This window comes from Sphaeramia orbicularis, chromosome 19 (assembly GCF_902148855.1).
Source record: "Sphaeramia orbicularis chromosome 19, fSphaOr1.1, whole genome shotgun sequence".
Classification (NCBI taxonomy): Eukaryota; Metazoa; Chordata; class Actinopteri; order Kurtiformes; family Apogonidae; genus Sphaeramia; species Sphaeramia orbicularis.
The window spans coordinates 42,597,896-42,620,344 of record NC_043975.1 but is presented as its reverse complement, the minus strand read 5'-3'; the positions used below and the strand labels follow the sequence as shown (position 1 = coordinate 42,620,344).

Genomic DNA, 22,449 nt, shown 5'->3' with positions numbered 1-22,449 from the left:
GCTGATATTTCAGTGCAGTCTTAGTAAAGTGTTAAATCCAGTGTTGTTATTGTTGTCTACAGTAAATTATGTGGATCCGTGGATGGGTTCAGGACCTCACCTGCACTCGTTTGGTGTACCTTTAAAACTGCTGAGTCTATGAATGAGCAAGGGCTCATGACACTAAAATAGGAGGTTTTTGTTTTCAATTATGCAATATGCCATTAGCCCATGTTCTCCATCTCATATAAACCTGTTAAATATTAGAGGAAAGCAACATCATTATGTGTGAGCTGCAACAGGCCTGTGTGTGCTCTGATGTGATTCCAGCCAGAGGTTACTCCAGTTCAGAACAGCACCAGCTCTTAAAATCATTCCGGAGACCCAGCCCTGTGCTTCATGTTTTCATGACTTTCGCATGAGTGTTTGTGTCTGTGGCGTGACACTGTGAAAGCCAACGAGTAACTTGGCCTGTTCTGTCTCTGCCCACAGGCCCATCACATCATCGTTCAGTCGTATTAACAGAGTAGGACGGTATCAGGTAGAACTAACACTGCTGCTACCTGTCCAGTGTACACACAGGCATGATGAAGCACTGTATGAGGCCAGGGAGAGCTTTTAACCCCTGGGCTAAATGTTTGACTGTACTCTGGTTCAGACAAATGGGCCTCTATGCTGAATGGCCCAGACCACAGACCCACTTGTGTAGACTTGTCTGATGACTCGTGTTTTTACTGCTCAAACCACAGAAGGAATTGAATTCAGCTCTGTAGCAATGAACTCACAGTCCTAACCACCAGATTACTCACATACTTGGATGTAATTATTCCTGAGTTATTCTGGCAGTTTGCCTTACATAGAGTATTATGAAGTGGCAGACAGAGAGGAATTAGGTGGGGCAATAACATGCATTTTACAATTATTTTATTGAAAAAAACATTGTTTGGTTGTAGACAGTTTTTAAGTCAGTTGAAAATTATTACTCTGCTGTAGGTATGTAATGATTACTGGTATAACGATAAACAAAACAAAATTGCAGATGGTTAGTATTACTGTTTAAATTAGAGCTGCAACCGATTAATCGACTAGGTGCTTGAACGTAATGCAAAAATTCGATTCGATTAATTGACTCGAATTGATTGAAGGGAGATATTCTATTGTAGTTTTCTTGAATTGAAGCTTCTTTGTGTGTCACAATAAGTGTCTGTGTGAAACACAACAGTGGAACCAATGTTTAACAGCAGAGAAATGAAGGAAACAAAGCTTTGATTCAGGAGAATTGTGGTTGAATGATTTTTTGGATTACTTGGAGTCAATTAATTGGTTGTAGCTCTAGTTTAAATTCTAATTATCATGATAACCGTGTTTGATTACTGCACTTTTCCGGAGAAAACACGCCTATGTAAAGATCTGCTTTTATGTCAAATATTTGAGTATAGTTTTAATTTATTACAGTTGAAATTTTATATACCTAATATTTGGAACCAATATTTACTTTTAAAGTCTTTGAAAAGGTTCATTAAGAATCTTTGTGTTATTTATGCAATAAATTATATATATTTTTCAAATCGGATTTTATATGTATTTTTTTGTGTGTTTTCTGGCCTTTTATGTTGATATAGTAAGTTAAAGTGAAAAAATAATAGACAGATGATATAAATGAAGTTGTGCTGAAAAAAAGATACCAAACATGGGTTTAGTAACCATTTGTTTATATAGTATATAAAGGAAAAATTAAACGTACTGAAAAACGGACAAAATAGTTTCAGACCACTAAGGGTTAATATATGAATGTTTCTGCCAACAGAAGGTGCATTGTGCCTATTATTTTATTTGTTTTTGTTGTTTTTTTTGTAAATACAACTTGGTTAAATTATTTCAGTGTGTGTATAAGTACTTTTTGAACATTTTGAGCACAATTTCAACAATACCGCGATAATAATGATGACTGATTATTTTGGTCACAATAACCGTGATATGAAATTTTCATATCGTTACATCCCTACTCTGCTGTTATTTCTGAACTATCTGAATTCTCAGTTCCAGTCTGTTTTTCAGACTTTAGTAGGGTGGTAACTAATCTCAGTAGTTGACTAGTCATCAACTACAGTAACAACTAGTCGACGAGTCAGATTACCAACTGCAAAAAAACAAACCAAACCAAACAATGACATCCACAGTGGTCACTTCATTGGAAGAACAGCACTGTCAGACGTAACCACGCTGAAATAACAGAAAGAACAAGAAAAGCACTTGGAGACCGCAGACCTCTGCCGAGGCAGATCTGCCCCCCCACCCCGATTACCACCAAAATCTAATCATTTCTTCCTCGTGCCAGTATCAACATTTCCTGAAAATTTCATGAAAATCCATCCATAACTTTCTGAGTTATGTTGCTAACAAACAAACAAACACGCACGCACGCACACAAAGCAAAGTGATCACAATACCTCCTGGCGGAGGTAACAATTTATACTGGCTCTTTCTCACTCATCCCCACTCTCTCTTTTCCTGATCTCACCACTCACACACACACTGGCTCAGTGGCTCCGCCCCCATACCTTTCTCATCCACTCACCTGTCCATCAAGGCCCCATACATACTCAGTGCATTAGTCAGTAACTGCTGAACTCTCCAACAGTAACATTAGCAGAACAGTTCCTGCAGGGTCGATCCAATACGTTTCCTGTTTCGTGTTTAGAATTGACTCGGTCAGAGAAGTAGATGTTAGAAGTAGTAGAGCAGCGTATTGTGGACTAACATGTCTGCTTTTTCTGCAAAACACTGTCCGTGGCTCCCGTACTCTTTTTAACACTGTAGCTATTTTTTATCATGACATTGTCAGACATATCACAACATTACTCTTTAAAGGTGGGGTGCAGGATCTTAGAAAAATGGTTTGAGCAAGCTACGTTTTGAAAATACTCCATTCAAAAGTCCAAACCCCTTTCTTCAGACGTCCCCCCGAAATCATGCCTCCAGAGTACGGACACGTGCAATGCTGGTTCCTGAGGGTTCACGAGCGCTGTACAGCAACAATTCACCGGCTGAGGCTCCGGTTCCAACCCCAGCTGAGGCTCCAGCTTGTGGATCCATGCATACCTCATTCAGTCTCGTCCAACACCCCCGCTCTTACAGAACAGCCCCAGTTCACACCTATCTGACTAATGTTACATTTACTACTGAGTTATGTTAATGACAAAACAGTTTACTGGTGAACTTTCCATCGTAATATAGCTAATAAAGCCAAGCTCTGGCTCTGGCTTCACTTCCTGTACAAGTGCTTCAAGCCTCTGAGAATGCATTATTCATGCATGAAGAGGGGTACGCGGGGTGGCATTTAATTCATTAGTAGTAATCGGGGTGTGAAGGGTATTTCAAGCAATATAGTAAAAAATGCTCCAGGAAAACATCTCTTACCCCACCTTTAAACTGTAATGATCCTTCACACATGCACATAGAGTAATAGACTCGATACCGGCACAGGACATAATTATCTTATTAGGTGCGTCTAAATCTTCCAAAAACATGTTTCCTCTGTAAATGTTCATTCATAGCTGAAGTGGTCCCATGGTACGACAGGCTCAGCTTACACATTTGACATGTGACAGTTTGTACCCCTCGGCCAACTTCTGGATGAAGGGTATTGTAATCATTTTGTTGTCTGTCCATCTGTCCATTCAACTACATAATCGCATTATCTGAAGAATACATTCAGATATTTGCACCAAATTTATCCTGTGGATGCATCTTGTCATGGAACAGAGGCCTATTGAAAATATGTGGCCTTGACCTACTGTTTCCAGGTCCAGTGTCCTTGTGCAGTTATAATATCTGAGTACTTTCAAATATAAATATGTATGGAATAAGTTTTACACAAAGACAATCTAATCTAAATTATAGGGCACTAACTTTCAACAGAATCTTACACTATTTTAGGCCAAGGGCGTTGAAAAGTGCACAGCATATTATGTTCAGGGTTGTGCCTTGGAAAAGTTCCCAAACTTTTGGACGGTTTATTTGTCGTAGCCTCGCTTTAGCAGCTTCTACTGCTGCCCCTTCATGTCCTGGTCATTAGTGCACATGTGCCATCAGTGCAGCAAAGAGTTGGGAAAATTGAGACGTCTCACTCTGAGCTACTTCAATTGGTTACGGTAAAACGTTGTGTAGCTTGGGAATGGATGCTGTGGGATACATACAGTCGCACCACACCCGACGAGTCATCAGCTAATGTTTCTGTGGACTAGTTGTTGCTGCCTTAAACTTTAGTACATTCTGCAGACAACTTGATGAGATTTACTTGCGTTTCAAACAGAAAATCTACTCTCATGCAGTGCTTCATGGGTGTTGTATGCATTTCTACTGTGTGACAGGCTCTTAGATTTATCTATATTGAGCAATAATGTAGAAACCTTGTCCTTATCATTTTGAGATTGTTTTATTGATGGTGTTTCCTGGTTTAAGTGAAGTCTCTGTGGTTGTAGTGCTCTGTCATCTGCCCATGTGGAACACTGCATCGATGTATTGAAGGAATCCAAAGCATGTACTCTGGTTTGGCCATGCCTTTATTTATCATAGTACAAAGTACAAGTACATACTAGCATTGATTAGATGTTTGGTATGCAATGACGATCACTTTAAACATGAGAATGCAAAATGAACATGACAAACATCAGAACCACATGATGGATCAAGCACTGGGGTCCTGCTGGGGTCCTGTTGGGGCCCTGCTGGGGTACTGCTTGGGTTCTGCTGGGGTCCTGCTGGGGTCAGTACTTTAATCATATTCTTATCAGTTCTTTTTTAGGTTGGGCTTACAGTTGAAAGGTGGGGTCTGAGATCTTAGAAAAACGGTTCGAGCAAGCTACATTTTGAAAATACCCAATTAAACGTCCAAGCCCCTTTCTTCAGACGTCCCTCCGAAGCCACGCCTCCAGAGTAGTGGCACGCGTAATGCTTGTTCCCAAGGGTTCACGAGCACTGCACAGCAACAATACGCTGGCTGCTGCTCCAGACCTGGGTTGGGCTCCACTCCATATGCTGTCCGGACTGGACCTGGCCACAGTTCTGTCTCCTACATGGGCTGAGGCTCCGTCGCAAGCTACGGCCCCAGCTGAGCCTCCAAACACCGACTATGGCCCCGACTGAGCCTGCGACATCGTCTACGGCCCTTACTGAGCCTCCAGCTCACGTATCCGTGCATACCACATTCAGTTTCCTCTAACACCCTCACTCTTACAGAACAGCCCCAGTTCATACCTATGTGAGTAATGTTACATTTCCTAGTGATTTATGTTGGTGACAAAACAGTTTGCCGGTGAACTTTCCATCCTAATATAACTAACTAATATAACCAGGTTCTGGCTTCGCTTCCTGTACTAGTGCTTCCTCTGGGAACACACGATTCATGCTCTTAGAGGGGTACGCGCAGAGGGGGGAAGGGGGGAGGGGTGAATGGCAGTTGAGTTTGATGGACAGTCATTTTGAGTGGGTGCTCAAAATGATTGGATGGTGTTTTTTCAGTCCTGTCCGTTCCACAGGTGACTGATTTTTTTTAAATTTTTGTGTTAGAGCATTTAATTAATTAGTTGTAATCAGGGTGTGAAGGGGATTTTAAGGAATATAGCAACAAATGCTCCAGAAAAACATCTCAGACCCCACCTTTAAATTGTGAGCACAGTTATTTGCATTGCTCTCTCATTTGTAGCATAGGCCCATATAGTTGATATTCTTTATTCGCTGAGTATAAAGTATTGTTTTAATGTAATTGAATCGAATTGAAAAAACAATTGATAGATTGATTGCAAAGATAATCAGTAGCTGCAGCTCTAGTTTCCACTATGCTTTAGGCTGTAGGTGAGCTTCTTTTTTGGATTTGTAGTGAGGAAGTAATGTCCTATTTAGGGCTGGGTAAAAAAATTGATTTAATCGATCTTAGATCGATCTCGTTTTAATTTTGTGTAATCGATTCATAGTGGATGAGATCGATTTTTCAGAGCAGGACCGGGAGTACGCGGAACCGGGGACGGCTTCGTCTTGCGAACCCCTGGGGAAGACTTGGTCTCGCTCATGGCGGCTCTGACGCGGAGGAAGGGTGGGGAAACCTCAAACCTGCAGTGTGAAGGAACTGGCTGCCCGGCAACTCGCGGAAACCGATCGTTCTTGGAATAATAACTTGGGTCCATACTATCACCTATGGTTGAGTGTGGAGTTAGAGGAATAGTAAAGCGACAATGTCCTACTGCTACGCTTACCCCCCCGCTCCCCGACCAACATTCATGGAGCGCCCCCCCCCCCCCCCCCCCCCCCCCCCGTGATTAGAAGCCTTCAGCCATAAAACAGAATAAACTTGACGAAGAAGTCCATTCTGAGCCACTGTAGAAACATGGACATGTTTCTGTCCTGTTCATTATTTAAGAGCAGATTCTGCAATTTACTGCTGAATTGTCATAATTATTTCCTTTCTAATATCAATATTGATAACAGTATTGATGTGTTGCATGACTGCGATACTCAAATAATCCGGTTACAACTCAAAATTGTACTTTGGTATCACTAAATTATTCTGAGTCAATCAATTAATACTGAATCGAATCAATGTTGAATCGAATCGAATCGTGATTAATCGATTCAGAACCTTATGAATCGAAATCGAAACGATTATGGAAATTGGCCATGATACCCAGCCCTAGTCCTATTGCAAGTAATGACTGGAGACACATTTGGGGGTGTATTTTAATGTCAGGTGAGAACAAACAGACTTAAAGCTGAAGACTGCTGGACCATCACTGGGTCTGTCAGTGGGACATAAAGCCAGGTGTTAACGAAGCTCAGTTTTTGGTACTAGGGGCTGAAGGCTAACATTTAAAGGGGTAGACTGATGATCAGCTGTTCTTATTAAATAGTCTCCTGAGTCTCTACTGTAGGTGCCTCTGTAGGCCTGTCGTCACTACTCCACCTACTGTCTGACTGCTTACACATCGTGACCAACAGCCTGTCAACAATAACCTGAATTTATTTATGCAATATGTTTTTTATTCTTGTTCCTGGCCAGGTGATGATATAGTGCTTGCTGTGCATTTTTAGTATTTTTTTTGTTTCTACATGGTGGATTGGTTGCTAAATCAAATCAAATCAAATTTTATTTATATAGCACCAAATCATAACAAAAGTTATCTCATGACACTTGGTCAAAACCAGACTCTAAGCCAATTTACAGAAACCCAACAGAATCCTCCAGGAGCAAACACCTGTGACTGGTGACAGTGGCAAGGAAAAACTTCCCTTTAACAGGCAGAAACCTCGAGCAGACCCAGACTCCTGGAAGATGGCTGTCTGCCTTGACCTGTTGGGGTTAAAGAGAGAGGGTAAAGGAAGAGAGAAAGAGAGAGCGATAGAGTTAGAGAGAGACTGGGGGAGAGGGGGAAAAGGGGGAAGTAGGGGGAGACACATGGATGCAGTTGATGCACAGATAACTGAACTAGAACATCTATGAAAGTATATAATAAACACTGTCATAACTATATGGATAAGTGAGTGATGACGATGAAGGCAGGAGAGAAGCAGGACCACAGCAGCAGGTCCAGAGATGATCCTGGGAAAACCTGTGATGATCCTGGGAAAACCTGTGAGGCGATAAAGCACAGAGACTCCAGGGAAGAAGTCAAGTCAGTAACATGTATTCACTGGGGTGTGAATAGAAGAGAAAATTAGGAGAGAAAAGGTCAGGGAGAAAGAGGAACAGAGAGGAGGTCAGAGAGGAGGAGGAGCAGAGAAGAAGAGCTCAGTGTATCCAGATGAGTCTCCCAGCAGTCTAAGCCTATAGCAGCATAACTAAGAGCAGCCTGAGCTGCCCTAACTATAAGATTAATCAAAAAGGAGCATTTTAACCTACTCTTAAACATAGAGAGGGTGTATGCCTCCTGGGCTGAGGCAGGGAGGTGGTTCTACAATCGTGGAGCTTGATAGCTGAAGGCTCTGGCCCCCATTCTACTTTTGGAGATTCTAAGGACCACCAGTAAGCCTGCATATTGAGAGCATAGTGCTCTAAATGGATTGTATGGAACTAAAAGCTCTTTCAGATAAGTAGGTGCCTGGCCATGAAGGGCTTTGTAAGTGAGGAGGAGTATTTTGAAGTCTATCCTAGCTTTTACAGGGAGCCAGTGCAGAGAAGCCAACACAGGAGAAATATGGTCCCTGATACTGGTTCTAGTCAGTACATGGGCAGCAGCATTTTGGATTAGCTGAAGGGTCTTTAAGGACTTTTCTGACAATTTTCTTTTGGAAACTTAGTTGTACATTTTAAGATCCTTCTACAGCTGGAGTATTCAAATCCGGTCCTCGAGGGCCGGTATCCTGCATGTTTTAGATATTTCCCTCTCCCAGCACAGTTTGATGGCTGACTTTAAATTTTCGGAATTTGTACAAATATTTGAAAATTCAACTTAGACAATTTGTCCAACTGATTTCTCAGACATTATTCATCCAATTCTTTTTAAATTTCCTACACATTCTTTACATGCTTCCTTCTCTCATTTTTTTTAAATCATTTTTTTTGTACAATTTTTCTTTTTAAACTTAATTTTTATTTGGTTTTGCTCATACAAATATATAAGACATTTTATATACATTAACAAATCTAATCAAACATCCCCACATGGCAAACATGAAAAAACAAAGTATATCTGCAGTAGATATTGATTACAATTAATCACAAATGAAACATGAATGACAGAAAAAAACAAAAAACAAAATACACAACCACTTCTGAATGCTTATTGCATTAAAAGCTTAATCATGGGACTCCATCTCTCTCTGAATTCTAAGTGCATAAGTAATTTGCTCCATCTGATGGATTTCCCTCACTTTCTCAAATCCAAATGTTATATGTTGGAGGTAGGGATGGGAATCGAGAACCGGTTCTTTTTGAGAACCGGATCCCAGTAGCTCGATTCCTTGGAATTGTTTGCCAGCTTAACGATTCTGCTTATCGATTCCACCTTCGTTGTGCATGCGCGATGACATCACACGTACGCTGCATTGTTTTGGTCAGAACGTAGCCAACATGGCATTGAGGCAGAAACTGTCTAAAAAGAAGACACCAGGGCCACTTGTAACACTTGCAAAGCTTCCATGTCTTCAAAAGGGTGGAAGCCCTCCAATATGTTCAAACATTTTTCCACACAGCATGTGATTCATTTACAGGAATGTCACGTATTTGATATGCTACTTAGCGACGCTTGTGAATGTAGCGGCAGAGTGAATGCCGGGCCCAGCTCAGGTTCCGGTGTGGGCAACAAATGTCGTACCCAAATATAAGTTTCCGAAGGTAGGGGAAAGGAAATGAGGTGAACAACAGGAGCCGAGCCGAGTCGAACTGGTTCAACGTAGTGGACATGCGACAATAGAGGAATTAGTAAAGTGTCTTTAGTTTCACTTTCACCGCACCCCCCCAACCCCCACCCCCGAACCGGGCCCAGCATCATCTGTTATTATTATTTGTACTGTATTTGTATTTGGTGTATTTTCTGTGCAGAGATGGAAATATAAAAGACAGTTAATACAAACACAGCCGTTTGTCCTCTTTTATTCTCTCACCCAATGAGAATCGGTAAGAGAATCGATAAGGAATCGGATCGATAAGCAAAATCTATAATGGAATTGCAATCGTTAAATTCTTAACGATTCCCATCCCTAGTTGGAGGTTCAGGTTTCAACCACTTGATAGTGATGCAGTTAATGGCTGCCGTTAGTAAAATTTGCAAGAGGTATTTTTTGGTTATTTCCCTCTAAACTTTCTGGGTTTACTCCTAAAATTTGTACAAAGTTTTGAAAAGTTTTTAAAAAGATTGAAAGTTAAGACTCAAAGTGAATTCCTGGCTGGACAGGGTATGAGTGAGCAGGAGAAGCAAAGTTTTGTGCTGGCAGGCGGGGGCATTAGTAAGTTCTGCTTAGTTTTTCACTGGTTTCTTTCTTTTTAATGGGAGGCTGTTATTCACAGATGGGGCCAATAAATGTCTGGTTTTGCCTCAGGAAGGCAAAATGGCTGTTGTATATTTCACAGAGGTCACTTCTTAATGTTCTCCGCACTGATGGGATGGAGGAAGGCAGTGAGGATGTTAGGTGGTGGTGGTGGTGGTGGTGGGGCATTGTTGTAGAAAAGAAGACAAGAGAGGAGAGGGGGTGTGAGGTGAGAGATGAAAGGGAGAGCCGGACAGTGAGGAACAACTAGATAGAAATGTATAAATGAGATGTCCTCTCCATCTCTGTGCCTTGCTGTTCTAGTCTCTCTCCTTTACATTTATCATTCCCATGAGCCTCTGTGTGGAGCAAGTTCACTATGAGGTCACCAATTAAGTGGTGCAGCAGTAATGTGTTGGCAGTAGGAGACAGTTGTGTGTGTGTCTAATGTAAGACTTTGTCTGCAGGCATATATGTGTGTGTAATTGTGCTGGTTTGTGCTTGTGAGTGATGAGCATTGTGTTCATTGACCCTCTCTCTTGTTCTCCCATTTTTCCATCACATACTCTTTACTCTGTCTGTTATCCACACACACACACACACACACACACACACACACACACACACACACACACACACACACACACACACACTTCAGTTGCTATTGTCGGTGTGTGTTCAGTCATGCAGCAGTGGTCGGGTCTAACTAATACCTCAGCCTGCCATGTGACTGTCTGCCCGCCTGCCACTGTCTACTGCTGCCTTTGATATGGATATACTACCACAAGACCCTGGCAGCTCTTAAAGACAGCAGAACACACAGCAAAGGAAAAAAGAAAGGCGGGGAAAAGTGTAAAACTCGGTTTGCCCTTAACTGTGACTGGTCTGAGACGAAGCCAGAAGAGGCGAAAGAAGAAGATTTTCACACATAGGGCTGGATTTAGAGCTGCAACTATCAGTTATTTTTGTAATCGGATAAATGATTATTTAAGTGGTAAAAATAGTAAAAATGTGCAACAAGACATGTTTGAAACAGACAAACAACTTATCCTTTACAGGGGTGTAAGAAAATATTAGTTACACAATATATCGCGATATTTCACCTTCATGATACTGTATCGATATGTTTAAGTATTTTTTCAAGTGCAGACATGGCGGAGATTTTTAGGGACCGAGCTGAAAGGTAAGGCCCTCTCACACAGTGAGAGGCCTTGCCTGCAAGTAAGGCCCTATTGTTTTTCGTTCGTTATGATATTATTATTATTATTCACACACCACTTTGACCTGGATTTTGACCCCCTAAACATGCTCAAAAACTCACCAAATTTGGCACACATGTCATGTCTGGTGAAAAATTTGATAAAATGTAAAAATTAACCCCATAGGTGCCAAAATGAGCTCTCTAGCGCCCCCTAGACACACAAAAACGGCCCTAGCGGCCAGTAGAAATGTCATAGAAACATGAAACAAACGCCAAAATTTTCGTCTCATCGAGCCCGACAAATCACGCGCTGACACTCATGACCTAACTCCAACAGGAAGTTCAGAATTTGCCTTTCCATATAAAATGCTCAAATTGGTAACTTCTAGTAGGAATGTCGTAGACACACGAAACCAATGCCAAAACTTTTGTTTAATGGAGTCCAACAAATCACATGCTGACACCTATGAGCTATCTCCAACAGGAAGTTTGCAATATGCCTTTCAAATTAAAATTTTTAAAACTAACTCCGATTACACCGTTTGTCGTATTGACTTCTAAATAGCACCAAAAGATAGAGTGGACTCTCCTCAAAAAAGTGATCTTGTAACTTAACCTTAACTGTCTTAGTTTGTTTTTTAGAAGCCCGCAAAGTTGCGATGTTTGGAACTCATTTTTCACTTTGGAGTTTTTCCCCACATATGACATATCTACGCATTTAAGGGACTAAGCACAACACTCGCATGCAAAAATTTTTGAGTTAGGATGTATGGTTATTGGTTTATAGCAATTTGTTTATTTTCATACTTTTTCCAATTTAGACTGCCATTTGACCCCCTTAACATGCTCCAAAACTCACCAAATTTGCCATGTATGTCATGGCTGGTGAACACTTTGATTCTATATCAAATTTAACTCCTTGGGTGCCAAAATGGACTCTGTAGCGCCACCTATGTACTAAAAAACCCACAAAATCTGCCCTAGCGGCCAGTAGGAATGTCACAGAAACATGAAACAAATGCCAAAATGTTGGTTTGATTGAGCCGACAAATCATACACTGACACTCATGAGCTAACTCCAACAGGAAGTTGGCAATCTGCCTTTGAAAAATACTCTACGTTTCTTCAATTACTGCTTATTCATTTCAGACTTTTGACACAAAAGTTATACCTCAGTAAATTCCCACAAGTCTGCAGAATCCAAAAGTGAAAGAATTTTTCAGATACGACCTACGGTTATGGAATAACGGTGATTTTTTTGGAGACTATGTTTACTTTCACTTTTAACAATGACAAAATCCCTATGAAACTTGTGTTGGTGCGCAGTTGACAGTGTCTGTGTATAGTGCAGTGGTAAGAGCTGCTGTCTATGGAACAGGAGGACCCTGGTTCAAATCCCAGGTTGTCCATGAATTTTTTGTTTTTTTTTTTCTTCTCCATTCATTTTAAAACAGGTTTTACTGCATTGTATTGTGGATATTGGACATATTGCACACATTACAAAGTACACGGAGTAATTTTTTTCAAAATAAAACCCTTATTAAAAATAATACAAAATGTCTATTACATAACTTCTTTTCATTTTTATGATCAAATGCTCAACTGTTTGTACAATGTTTCTTCATTCAAAAGTACTCTTTCTCACAGACACACATGCTCACACAATAGGGTTTTTCCAAAATAAAAGCCTTAAATGTGATAAATCATCACTTTTATGCTGAGTTATTCATACAATTTCAATTCATTTTTCAAACTGATTCTTTCTCTCACATACAAAAGAAATGCACATACACGCAGTAGGGTTTCCAAAATAAAAGTCTCATTTAAACATGATGGTGGTTTCAGCAGAGGGTCACTGGTGTTCTGTAGAGATGTAAGGAGGTCGGACACTAAAGGGTGGGAACTGGTATCGGGACGGAGAGGTGTGAGTGGAGCTGAGGTGTCGACGGTCACGGGAGGCGGATCGCACAGGAGGTGGAACGCCCGGTGCGAGGTCCCGCCCAATGCTGCTTGCAGCTTTAATTGTTTTTTGTTTTTCTTTTTTGTTTATCATGCTTTTATTTCTGTATTCACATGGGTATTTTACTCTTTTATTTCTATATTCACAGGGGTATTTTGCTCTGTTGTTTGTATACTACAACAGTCGTATTATGATATTACAGGTTATACATGTAGTTTTTTGAAATTGATAACAGTTATTTCAGTCATCCTAAAAGCACTTTTTACTGTCTGAAAGAGGCAAATGTTAGTTTTTTTATTGGGAATGCACAAAAATAATGTTCTGATGTTGGACAGTTCAGGGACCGGACACTGCATTCTTTTTGCACTGGAATACCAACAATTAAGCAGGACCTTAAACTATAATGTCTGTAAAACATGATTTATTTATTTATTTATTTGTGTGATTTTTGTAGTGGTTAAAGCCGCATGTTAAAACTTTATTTATCCAAATGCTGTACTAGAAGTTTTTCCACTAAATAATCTTTTAAAAAATGAAACGAAGCAAAAAACATATTGCCTTGTTAACAGTATCATGATATGTGATATACATGATATATCGTATCGTGATCCTAGTATTGTGATTTGTATCGTGTTGCCAAATTCTTGCCAATACACAGCTCTAGTCCTTTATTCCAGAACCAGCTGAAACAACAACCACAACAGTATAAAAGTAAAAGGATTTGTAAAAATATTTGTAACCCAGGTGACTTTTTTCCTGGTGCCTGCTCTTCTCTACCTTCTCACTGTCATACTGAATAAAATCTAAGAATGAAATATTGCAGGTTTTTGTACCATTATCAAAAGACTCCCATGGGGCCTCTGATGTCAGTTCCTTTTTAAAATGGTGCCCTCCACCCTCAGGTGTGTGTGTGCGTGTGTGGGTGAGGTGTTGGTTGGAGCTGCTGGAGGCGCCCCTGCCAAAGGCACTGTCACTGTTTATGTGTTTGAAACCAAGACCTGAACCGCCCAGGTCCTATAATCGTATGCATGCTGATGGTGAGCTGCCCAAGGCCTTTAGTCTGAAGAACCTGAGAACATCTGGAACATTGTACGACCTTCTCCAGCGCAGTAGGAGGTGCTGTGGCCCCCACAACACTCTAAACACACATACTGATTCACTGGACAGACACTGGACATTGACCTAACTCTGCCTTTGTATGTACAGTATGTACCCTGGACTCGACTGAGCTTCACTGAATTACTGGACTCTTTTTGCTTTCTGTACGTAGTGTGAATATTGTAAATATTCTCTTCCTGGCAATATTCACTATACTTCACATTTTGCACCATATTCCTGACTCCTGTCTGCGTTTTAAACTTAGTTTCACCTCCCTGAGCTGAAGACTAGTGTTCTGATCTATGCCCATATATCATATTATACAAATACAGTGTTATAGTATCTATATAGAAATAACAATTACAACAATATAAAAGTGTATATATAAAAATATGTATAGATATAAAGAACAACAACCAAGTCTAATGACATCTACAAACAATATGGCAGTTCAGTCATCAACACATTTGGATCCAACTTATAAGAACTGAATGTGGAACTAACATTTAACTGTGTGTTGATCCTGGCGTCATGTGCGTCACAACAAGTGTCAGAGTCACAGTCCGTGTGAAACACAACAGTGGAATCGATGTTCAGCAAAGCTTAGATTCAGGAAATTGTACTTGAATGATTTTTTAAATGGATTTGATTAATAGTTTCAGGTCTAGGTGGATGGAAGCACATTTTAACTGAATTAGCTTGATTTCTTATGATTCTTTTTTGTTAGCTACCATTGTGGAAATAACAGAGGATATAACAGGGGCCAAAATGTAACGATGTTGTAGTTGGAGTGAATTAAATGGGTTGTGATATATATATATATATATATATATATATATATATATATATATATATATATATATATATATATGTGTGTGTGTGTATATATATGTGTATATATATATGTGTGTGTGTATATATATGTGTATATATGTGTGTGTGTGTGTGTGTGTGTATATATATATATGTATATATATATATATATATATATATGTATGTATGTATGTATGTATGTATGTATGTATGTATGTATGTATGTATGTATGTATGTATTTTTTTCATCATTTCTTCATTCTCAGTTCACACAACCTGTTGTTCTATGATACTTGTTTTAGAACTTGAGCAGAATATCTGGGTAGACACCACTGAAACGGTTGGGCTCATGGCATGTTGAAGGTCCTTCTTTTTTAGACATGATTCATTCCAGTTGAAATGGGTAGAACAGATGACAACTCTGATGATGTCTGTTTGTTCACAGTAGAGATGGGGATGGTTTGGTCATTATATCTGTCAGTGTCAATCTTTATAGCATCAAAGAACTAATTCACAATAAACTGAGGTGATGGTTTGGACACAAATAAGCCAAGAAACACAGACGTCACACTGCCTGTTGCCAATGGGAAATGAGGATGTTTTTCACAGACATGTTGTCTGTCTTTGTTTACAGTCCATAATTGAAATAATACAGTTGTTAAGTGTTTTTGTCATTGTGTTCTGTCTGTGTAGGTGCGGTGGATGATGTACTGGATTGTGTATGCCCTCTACACTGTGGTGGAGACCATCACTGACCTGACATTGGCCTGGTGAGTAGTTGACTAGTCATGTCATTAAAGGGTTCATATTTATCTGAACCCGCTGTTCTTAGTCTGTGGTTCATTTCTTTGTGTATTTGGACCCTAATAGTTCAGACAGTTTGAATTTGAATCCTCCAGCTGCTGCTAAACTATCTTTAGATTCATTTGGACAAAAATCCAGTGGATTTCTACAACCTGTTTGAATTCTTACTCAATTAGTTCCTTCTATAACTAGTTACGACATTTGCACATATCAGTTTTGTTCTTTTTTTTTTTTTTTCATTATTTTGTTCAATTTCTGTTCAGTTTTGATCATTTTTTCCATTATTTTGCTCAATTTTCATTCGGTTTTGTTCTTTTTTTTTTTTTTTTTAATTATTTGTTGATTTTTGTTCAGTTTTGTTCATTTTTTAAAATTATTTTTGCTCAATTATTTTTCTTTTTCTTTCATTCAAATTCCTTCTTAATTTGTTCCATCCATAACTACTTACGGCATTTACACATATTGGTTTGTTCATTTTTTTCAATACTTTGCTCAGTTTTCGTTCGGTTTTGTTCATTTTTAGGCCCGAGCCCAGACATACATGTCGGCGAGGGCCTATTAAAATCATATGGTTCCGTTACTATTATTATTTTACTTTCGCTGCTTTGATCCCAAATTTCACCCATTCAACGTTCACAAAAAGTCAATTTTATTTGACCGAAAATTCAAGACAGGCGAAAATTTTTTTTTGTTTGAAGTCGCCAAGAAAAAATTTCGCACAATGACTCGGTAGCACCCCCTCAAAAATCAAAATACATTACGCAGATGGGAGCCCTCCCCAAATTTTCTTCTTCGTACAAACATGAAACTTGGTCCAGACATACACCATGGTAGGACAAGTAAAAAATTACATTGTGGCCCCGCCCTAAACCCAACAGGAAGTCGGCCATATTGGATGGAAGTGTGGACCTCTAAAATCCCACCCCTCATACTTTCATCATTTCCTCCTAGGGTTTACATCCAATTTGGACCAAACTGGGTGAAAATCACCTACACACATGTGTGATCAAAAGTTACCATTTACATTTTTTATCAAATGTTGGGCGTGGCTGTGATGACCTCACAACGATGTGGCCATTTTTAGAAGTATAAAAGTGTGTATATCTCGTACACAGAGTATCAGATTGAGTTGGACCCAATGTAACATTTATGCGGAATGACATCCTGAACACGATATGTCACTCGTATGGTTGGATCGTAAAATGGCTCTCTCACGCCCCCTACAGTTTTTGAATGGGAGTAAAAAAAAATTTTTGACACAGGAACAAGAAATTTGACACACACATCCTTGATGCCAAACTGAACCAAAAAGCCAATGAGGACACACCCCTACTTACAATCATGCTGCCATGACAACATTAAAACTGTGCCATAGTTACGAATAGGTTTTTCTCAGAATCCCAGCCGTCATACTTTCATCATCTCCTCCTAGGGTTTACATCCAATTAGGACCAAACTCAGTGAAAATCACCTACACACGTGATCAAAAGTTATCACGTACATTTTTGATCAAATGTTGGGCGTGGCTGTGATGAGCTCGTGATTGAGTGGTCGTTTTCAGAAGTGTAAAACTGTAGTTGTCTCGCAGAATGTCAGATCAATCCCACGATACAGTCTCCTCTCACTGTCTGTGTCCTCAGCGGTTGCGTGGGGAGGCGGTCGCATGGGAGGGCGAGGGCCTTAACACCGCTTGCGGTTTTAATTAGGCCCGAGGCCAGACATACATGTTGGCGAGGGTCTATTAAAATCGCATGGTTCTGTTATTATTATTCTTTCACCGCTTTGCATGCAAATTTGACCCCCTGAACATTAACGAAAAGTCAATTTTATTTGACCAAAAATTCAAGCCCGGTGAAAATGAATTTTTTGTGAAGTTGCCAAAAAAAAATTTCGCAAAATGACTCAGTGGCGCCCTCTCAAAAATCAAAATACATTACGCGGATGGGAGCCCTCCCCAAATTTTTTTCAACATACAAACATGAAACTTGGTACAGACATAGTCCATAGTAGGACAAGTAAAAAATTACATTATGGCCCCGCCCTAAACCCAACAGGAAGTCGGCCATATTGGATGGAAGTGTGGACCTCTAAAATCCCACCCCTCATACTTTCATCATCTCCTCCTAGGGTTTACATCCAATTTGGACCAATCTGGGTGAAAATCACCTACACACATGTGTGATCAAAAGTTACCATTTACATTTTTTATCAAATCGTGGGCATGGCTGTGGTGACCTCACAACAATGCGGCCATTTTTAGAAGTATAAAAGTAAGTATATCTCAAACACAGAGTGTCAGATTGAATTGGACTCGAGTAACATTTGTGCGGAATGACAACCTGAACATGATGATATGTCACTCGTATGGTTGGATCGTAAAATGGCTCTCTCATGCCCCCTAGAGTTTTTGAATGGGAGTGAAAAATTTTTTTTAACATCGGCAAAAAAAAATTGACACACACATCTGTCATGCAAAACTGGACCAAAAAGTTAATGAGGTCACACCCCTATTTACAATTGCGTTTCCATGATGACATCAAAACTGTACCGTTTAAAGGAATGGGGTTTTTCCACCAGGATGCAATTGCTGAAAAACTCTTTGTGTTTCACTAATGGTACACAGACTGAAAATTACACTGTGGAAAAGTACAGTTTTCCAGAAAGAAAAATTTTCAAAATATTGAAAAATGGCTTGGCCACGCCACCTCAAAATATGAAAATATATTGCGCGAATGGGAACACACCCAAAAAAAATGTCAACGTAGAAATAATATGACACTTGGTACAGACATAACCCGTGGTAGGACAAGTAAAAAATTATATTATGGCCCCGCCCTAAACCCAACAGGAAGTCGGCCATATGGGTGGAAGGCTGGACCTCTAAAATCCCACCCCTCATACTTTCCTCATCTCCTCCTAGGGTTTACATCCAATTTGGACCAAACTGTGACACATGTGACATATCTATCCGTTCACGGGACTCACCTCAATGCTCACATGCAAAAAATTTTATAGATACAATGTACGGTTATTGATTTAGAACAATTTGTTTATTTTCAGACTTTTTTCACTTTAGACTGCCATTTGACCCCCTTAACATGCTCCAAAACTCACCAAATTTGCCATGTATGTCATGGCTGGTGAACACTTTCGTACAATATCAAAATTAACCCCTTGGCTGCCAAAATTGACTCTAAAGTGCCATCTATGTACTAAAAAATAGACAAAATCTGCCCTAGCGGCCAGTAGGAATGTCACAGAATCATGAAACAAATGCCAAAATGTTGGTCTGATTGAGCCCGACAAATCATACACTGACACTCATGAGCTAACTTTAACAGGAAGTTGGCAATCTGCCTTTGAAAGTTACTCTACGTTTCTTCAATTACTGCTTATTCATTTCAGACTTTTGACACAACAGTTATACCTCAGTAAATTCCCACAAGTCTGCAGAATCCAAAAGTGAAAGAATTTTTCAGATATGACCTATGGTTATGGAACAATGGTGATTTTTTTGAAGAGTATGTTTACTTTCACTTTTCACAATGACAAAATCCCTATATAAAGCGAAGTACCGCAGTCCCGCAAGTGTCTGACAATAGACCAGTGGTTAGAGCTATCGTCTATTTTACAGGAGTTCATGGTTCAAACCTTGGGGAAGGCAATAACTTTTTTTTTTTTTTTTTCTCTCCCCCCCTTTACATTTTAAAACAGGTTTTGCTGCATTATATTGTGGATATTGGACATTTTGCACACATTACAAAGTACACGGAGTACATTTTTTCAAAATAAAACCCCTATTAAAAATAATAAATAATGCCTAGTAAACAACCTCTTTTCATTTTTATGATCAAACGCTCAACTGTTTGTACAATGTTTCTTCATTCAAAAGTACTCTTTCTCACAGACACGCATGCTCACACAATAGGGTTTTTCCAAAAATAATAGCCTTAAATGTGATAAATCATCACTTTTATGTTCAATTATTCGTACAATTTCAATTCATCTTTCAAAGTCATTCTTTCTCTCACGTACAAAACAAATGCACGTACACACAGTAGGGTTTCCAAAATAAAAGTCTCATTTAAAGGTAATGGTGGTTTCAGCAGAGGGTCGCTGGTGTTCTGTAGAGGTGTAAGGAGGACAGACACTAAAGGGTGGGAACTGGTATGGGGACAGAGAGGTGTGAGTGGAGCTGAGGTGTGGACGGTCACGGGAGGCAGATCGCGGGGGAGGCAGAACGCCCGGTATGACGTCCCGCCCAATGCTACTATCAGCTTTAATTGTGGACCGAGCTGAAAGGAAAGGCCCTCTCACACAGTGAGAGGCCTTGCCTGCAAGCAAGGCCCTATTGTTATTCGTTAGTTTTTATATTATTCAGACACCACTTTCACCTGGATTTTGACCCGCTAAACATGCTTGAAAACTCACCAAATTTGGCACACATGTCAGGCCTGGCGAAAAATTTGATCCAATGTAAAAATGAACCCCATAAGTGCTCTCCAGCGCCACCTATGTGAAAGAAACCTTAACAGCCCTAGTGGCCATTAGGAATGTTGTAGAGACATGGGACCAGTGCCAAAATGTTTTTTGGATGATGCTTTACAAATGATACACTGACACTTATGCCCTAACTCCAACAGGAAGTTCGCAATATGGCTTTCAAAATAAAATTTTTAAAACTAACTCGTATGACACTTTCTCGTATTGACTTCTAAATAGCACCTAAAGATAGAGTGAACCCTCCTCAAAAAAGTGATCTCGTACTTTTTCCATAAATGTCTTAGTTTTTTTTTAGAAGCCTGCAAAGTTGCGATGTTTGGAACTCATTTTTCACTTTGGAGTTTTTCCCCACATGTGACATATGTATCTTTTCACGGGACTCACCACAACTCTCACATGCAAAAATTTTTGCAATTACGATGTACAGTTATTCATTTATAACAATTTGTTTATTTTCATACTTTTTCCTCTTTAGACTGACATTTGACCCCTTTAACATGCTCCAAAACTCACCAAATTTGCCATGTATATCATGGCAGGTGAACACTTTGATTCAATATCAAAATTAACCCCTTGGGTGCAAAAATAGACTCTGTAGCGCCACCTTTGTACTGAAAAACAGACAAAAACTGCCCTAGCAGCCAGTAGGAATGTCACAGAAATATGAAACAAATGCCAAAATGTTGGTCTGATTGAGCCCGACAAATCATACACTGACACTCATGAGGTAACTCCAACAGGAAGTTGGCAATCTGCCTTTGAAAGTTACTCTACGTTTCTGCAATTACTGCTTATTTATTTTAGACTTTTGACAAAATAGTTATACCTCATTAAATTCCCACAAGTCTGCAGAATTCAAAAGTGAAAGAATTTTTCATATACGACCTACGGTTATGGAATAATCATGATTTTTTAAAGAGTATGTTTAGTTTCACTTTTCACAATGACAAAATCCCTATATAAGGCTTTGTAGCACAATGTTGCAAGTGTCTGGGAATAGATTAGTGGTTAGAGCAGTGGTCTATTGTACAGGAGGCCCCGGATTCAAACCCCGAGCAAGGTAAGGGCATCCCCCCCACACACACATTTTAAAACAGGTTTTGCTGCATTATATTGTGGATATTGGACATTTTGCACACATGACAAAGTACACGGAGTACATTTTTTCAAAATAAAACCCCTATTAAAAATAATACATAATGTCTATTACATAACTTCTTTTCATTTTTATGACCAAACGCTCAACTGTTTGTACAATATTTCTTCATTAAAAAGTACTCTTTCTCACATACACACATGCTCACACAATAGGGTTTTTTCAAAAATAATAGCTTTAAATGTGATAAATCATCACTTTTATGCTCAATTATTCGTACAATTTCAATTCATTTTTCAAACTGATTCTTTCTCTCATGTACAAAACAAACACACGTACACACAGTAGGGTTTCCAAAATAAAAGTCTCATGTAAAGGTGATGGTGGTTTCAGCAGAGGGTCGCTGGTGTTTTGTAGAGATGTAAGGAGGACAGACACTAAAGGGTGGGAACTGGTATCGGGACGGAGAGGTGTGAGTGGAGCTGAGGCGTCGATGGTCACAGGAGGCAGATCGCGGGGGAGGCAGAACACCCAGTATGAGGTCCCGCCCAATGCTTCTCGCAGCTTTAATATAGCTGTTATTTTCCTTTGAAGTGAGATATTCTTCAGACCCACTCAGCAGACATGAAGTATGATGGACTGTCTTTACTGATTTATTGATCCAGCTCGGAGGGCTATAACTACAATAATAACTGGAACTGCAAGCATTTATGAACGGGGGCCAAGCCGCCCCACCCACTCGGACCCCAGGCCCCACAGAGCCCACGGAAGTTGGCCCCGAAGGATGTCGGTCTGGGGCTGAGCTGGTGGAGGCTGGGCCCCGTTCATAAGGGTTTACAGTTGGAGTTAGTATTCCACTGTCTGAGCCGCTGTATTCACTGGAATGGGACAAATGCACCAGTAGAGTGGAAGAAGGAATGTGTAGGACAGGGATTTGTTGTAATAGATTACACTCACATTGACCAATCGTTACCAAACTTTACAGCTGGTCTGAGGAGTGACCCCATATCATACCCACCAAATTTCAAAGAAATT

At 39.9% G+C, this 22,449-nt stretch overlaps 1 protein-coding gene across 5 annotated transcripts in view; it reads left to right on the top strand.

Moving 5' to 3' along the window:
• Positions 1 to 22,449, top strand: part of reep3b (receptor accessory protein 3b) — a 168,507-nt gene that overhangs the window by 64,768 nt on the left and 81,290 nt on the right. For all 5 annotated transcript variants that reach the window (XM_030121754.1, XM_030121752.1, XM_030121751.1 and 2 more), the window contains exon 3: positions 15,705 to 15,781. In XM_030121754.1, coding sequence (XP_029977614.1) covers positions 15,705 to 15,781 — 77 coding nt within the window. The remainder of the gene's footprint in view (positions 1 to 15,704; positions 15,782 to 22,449) is intronic.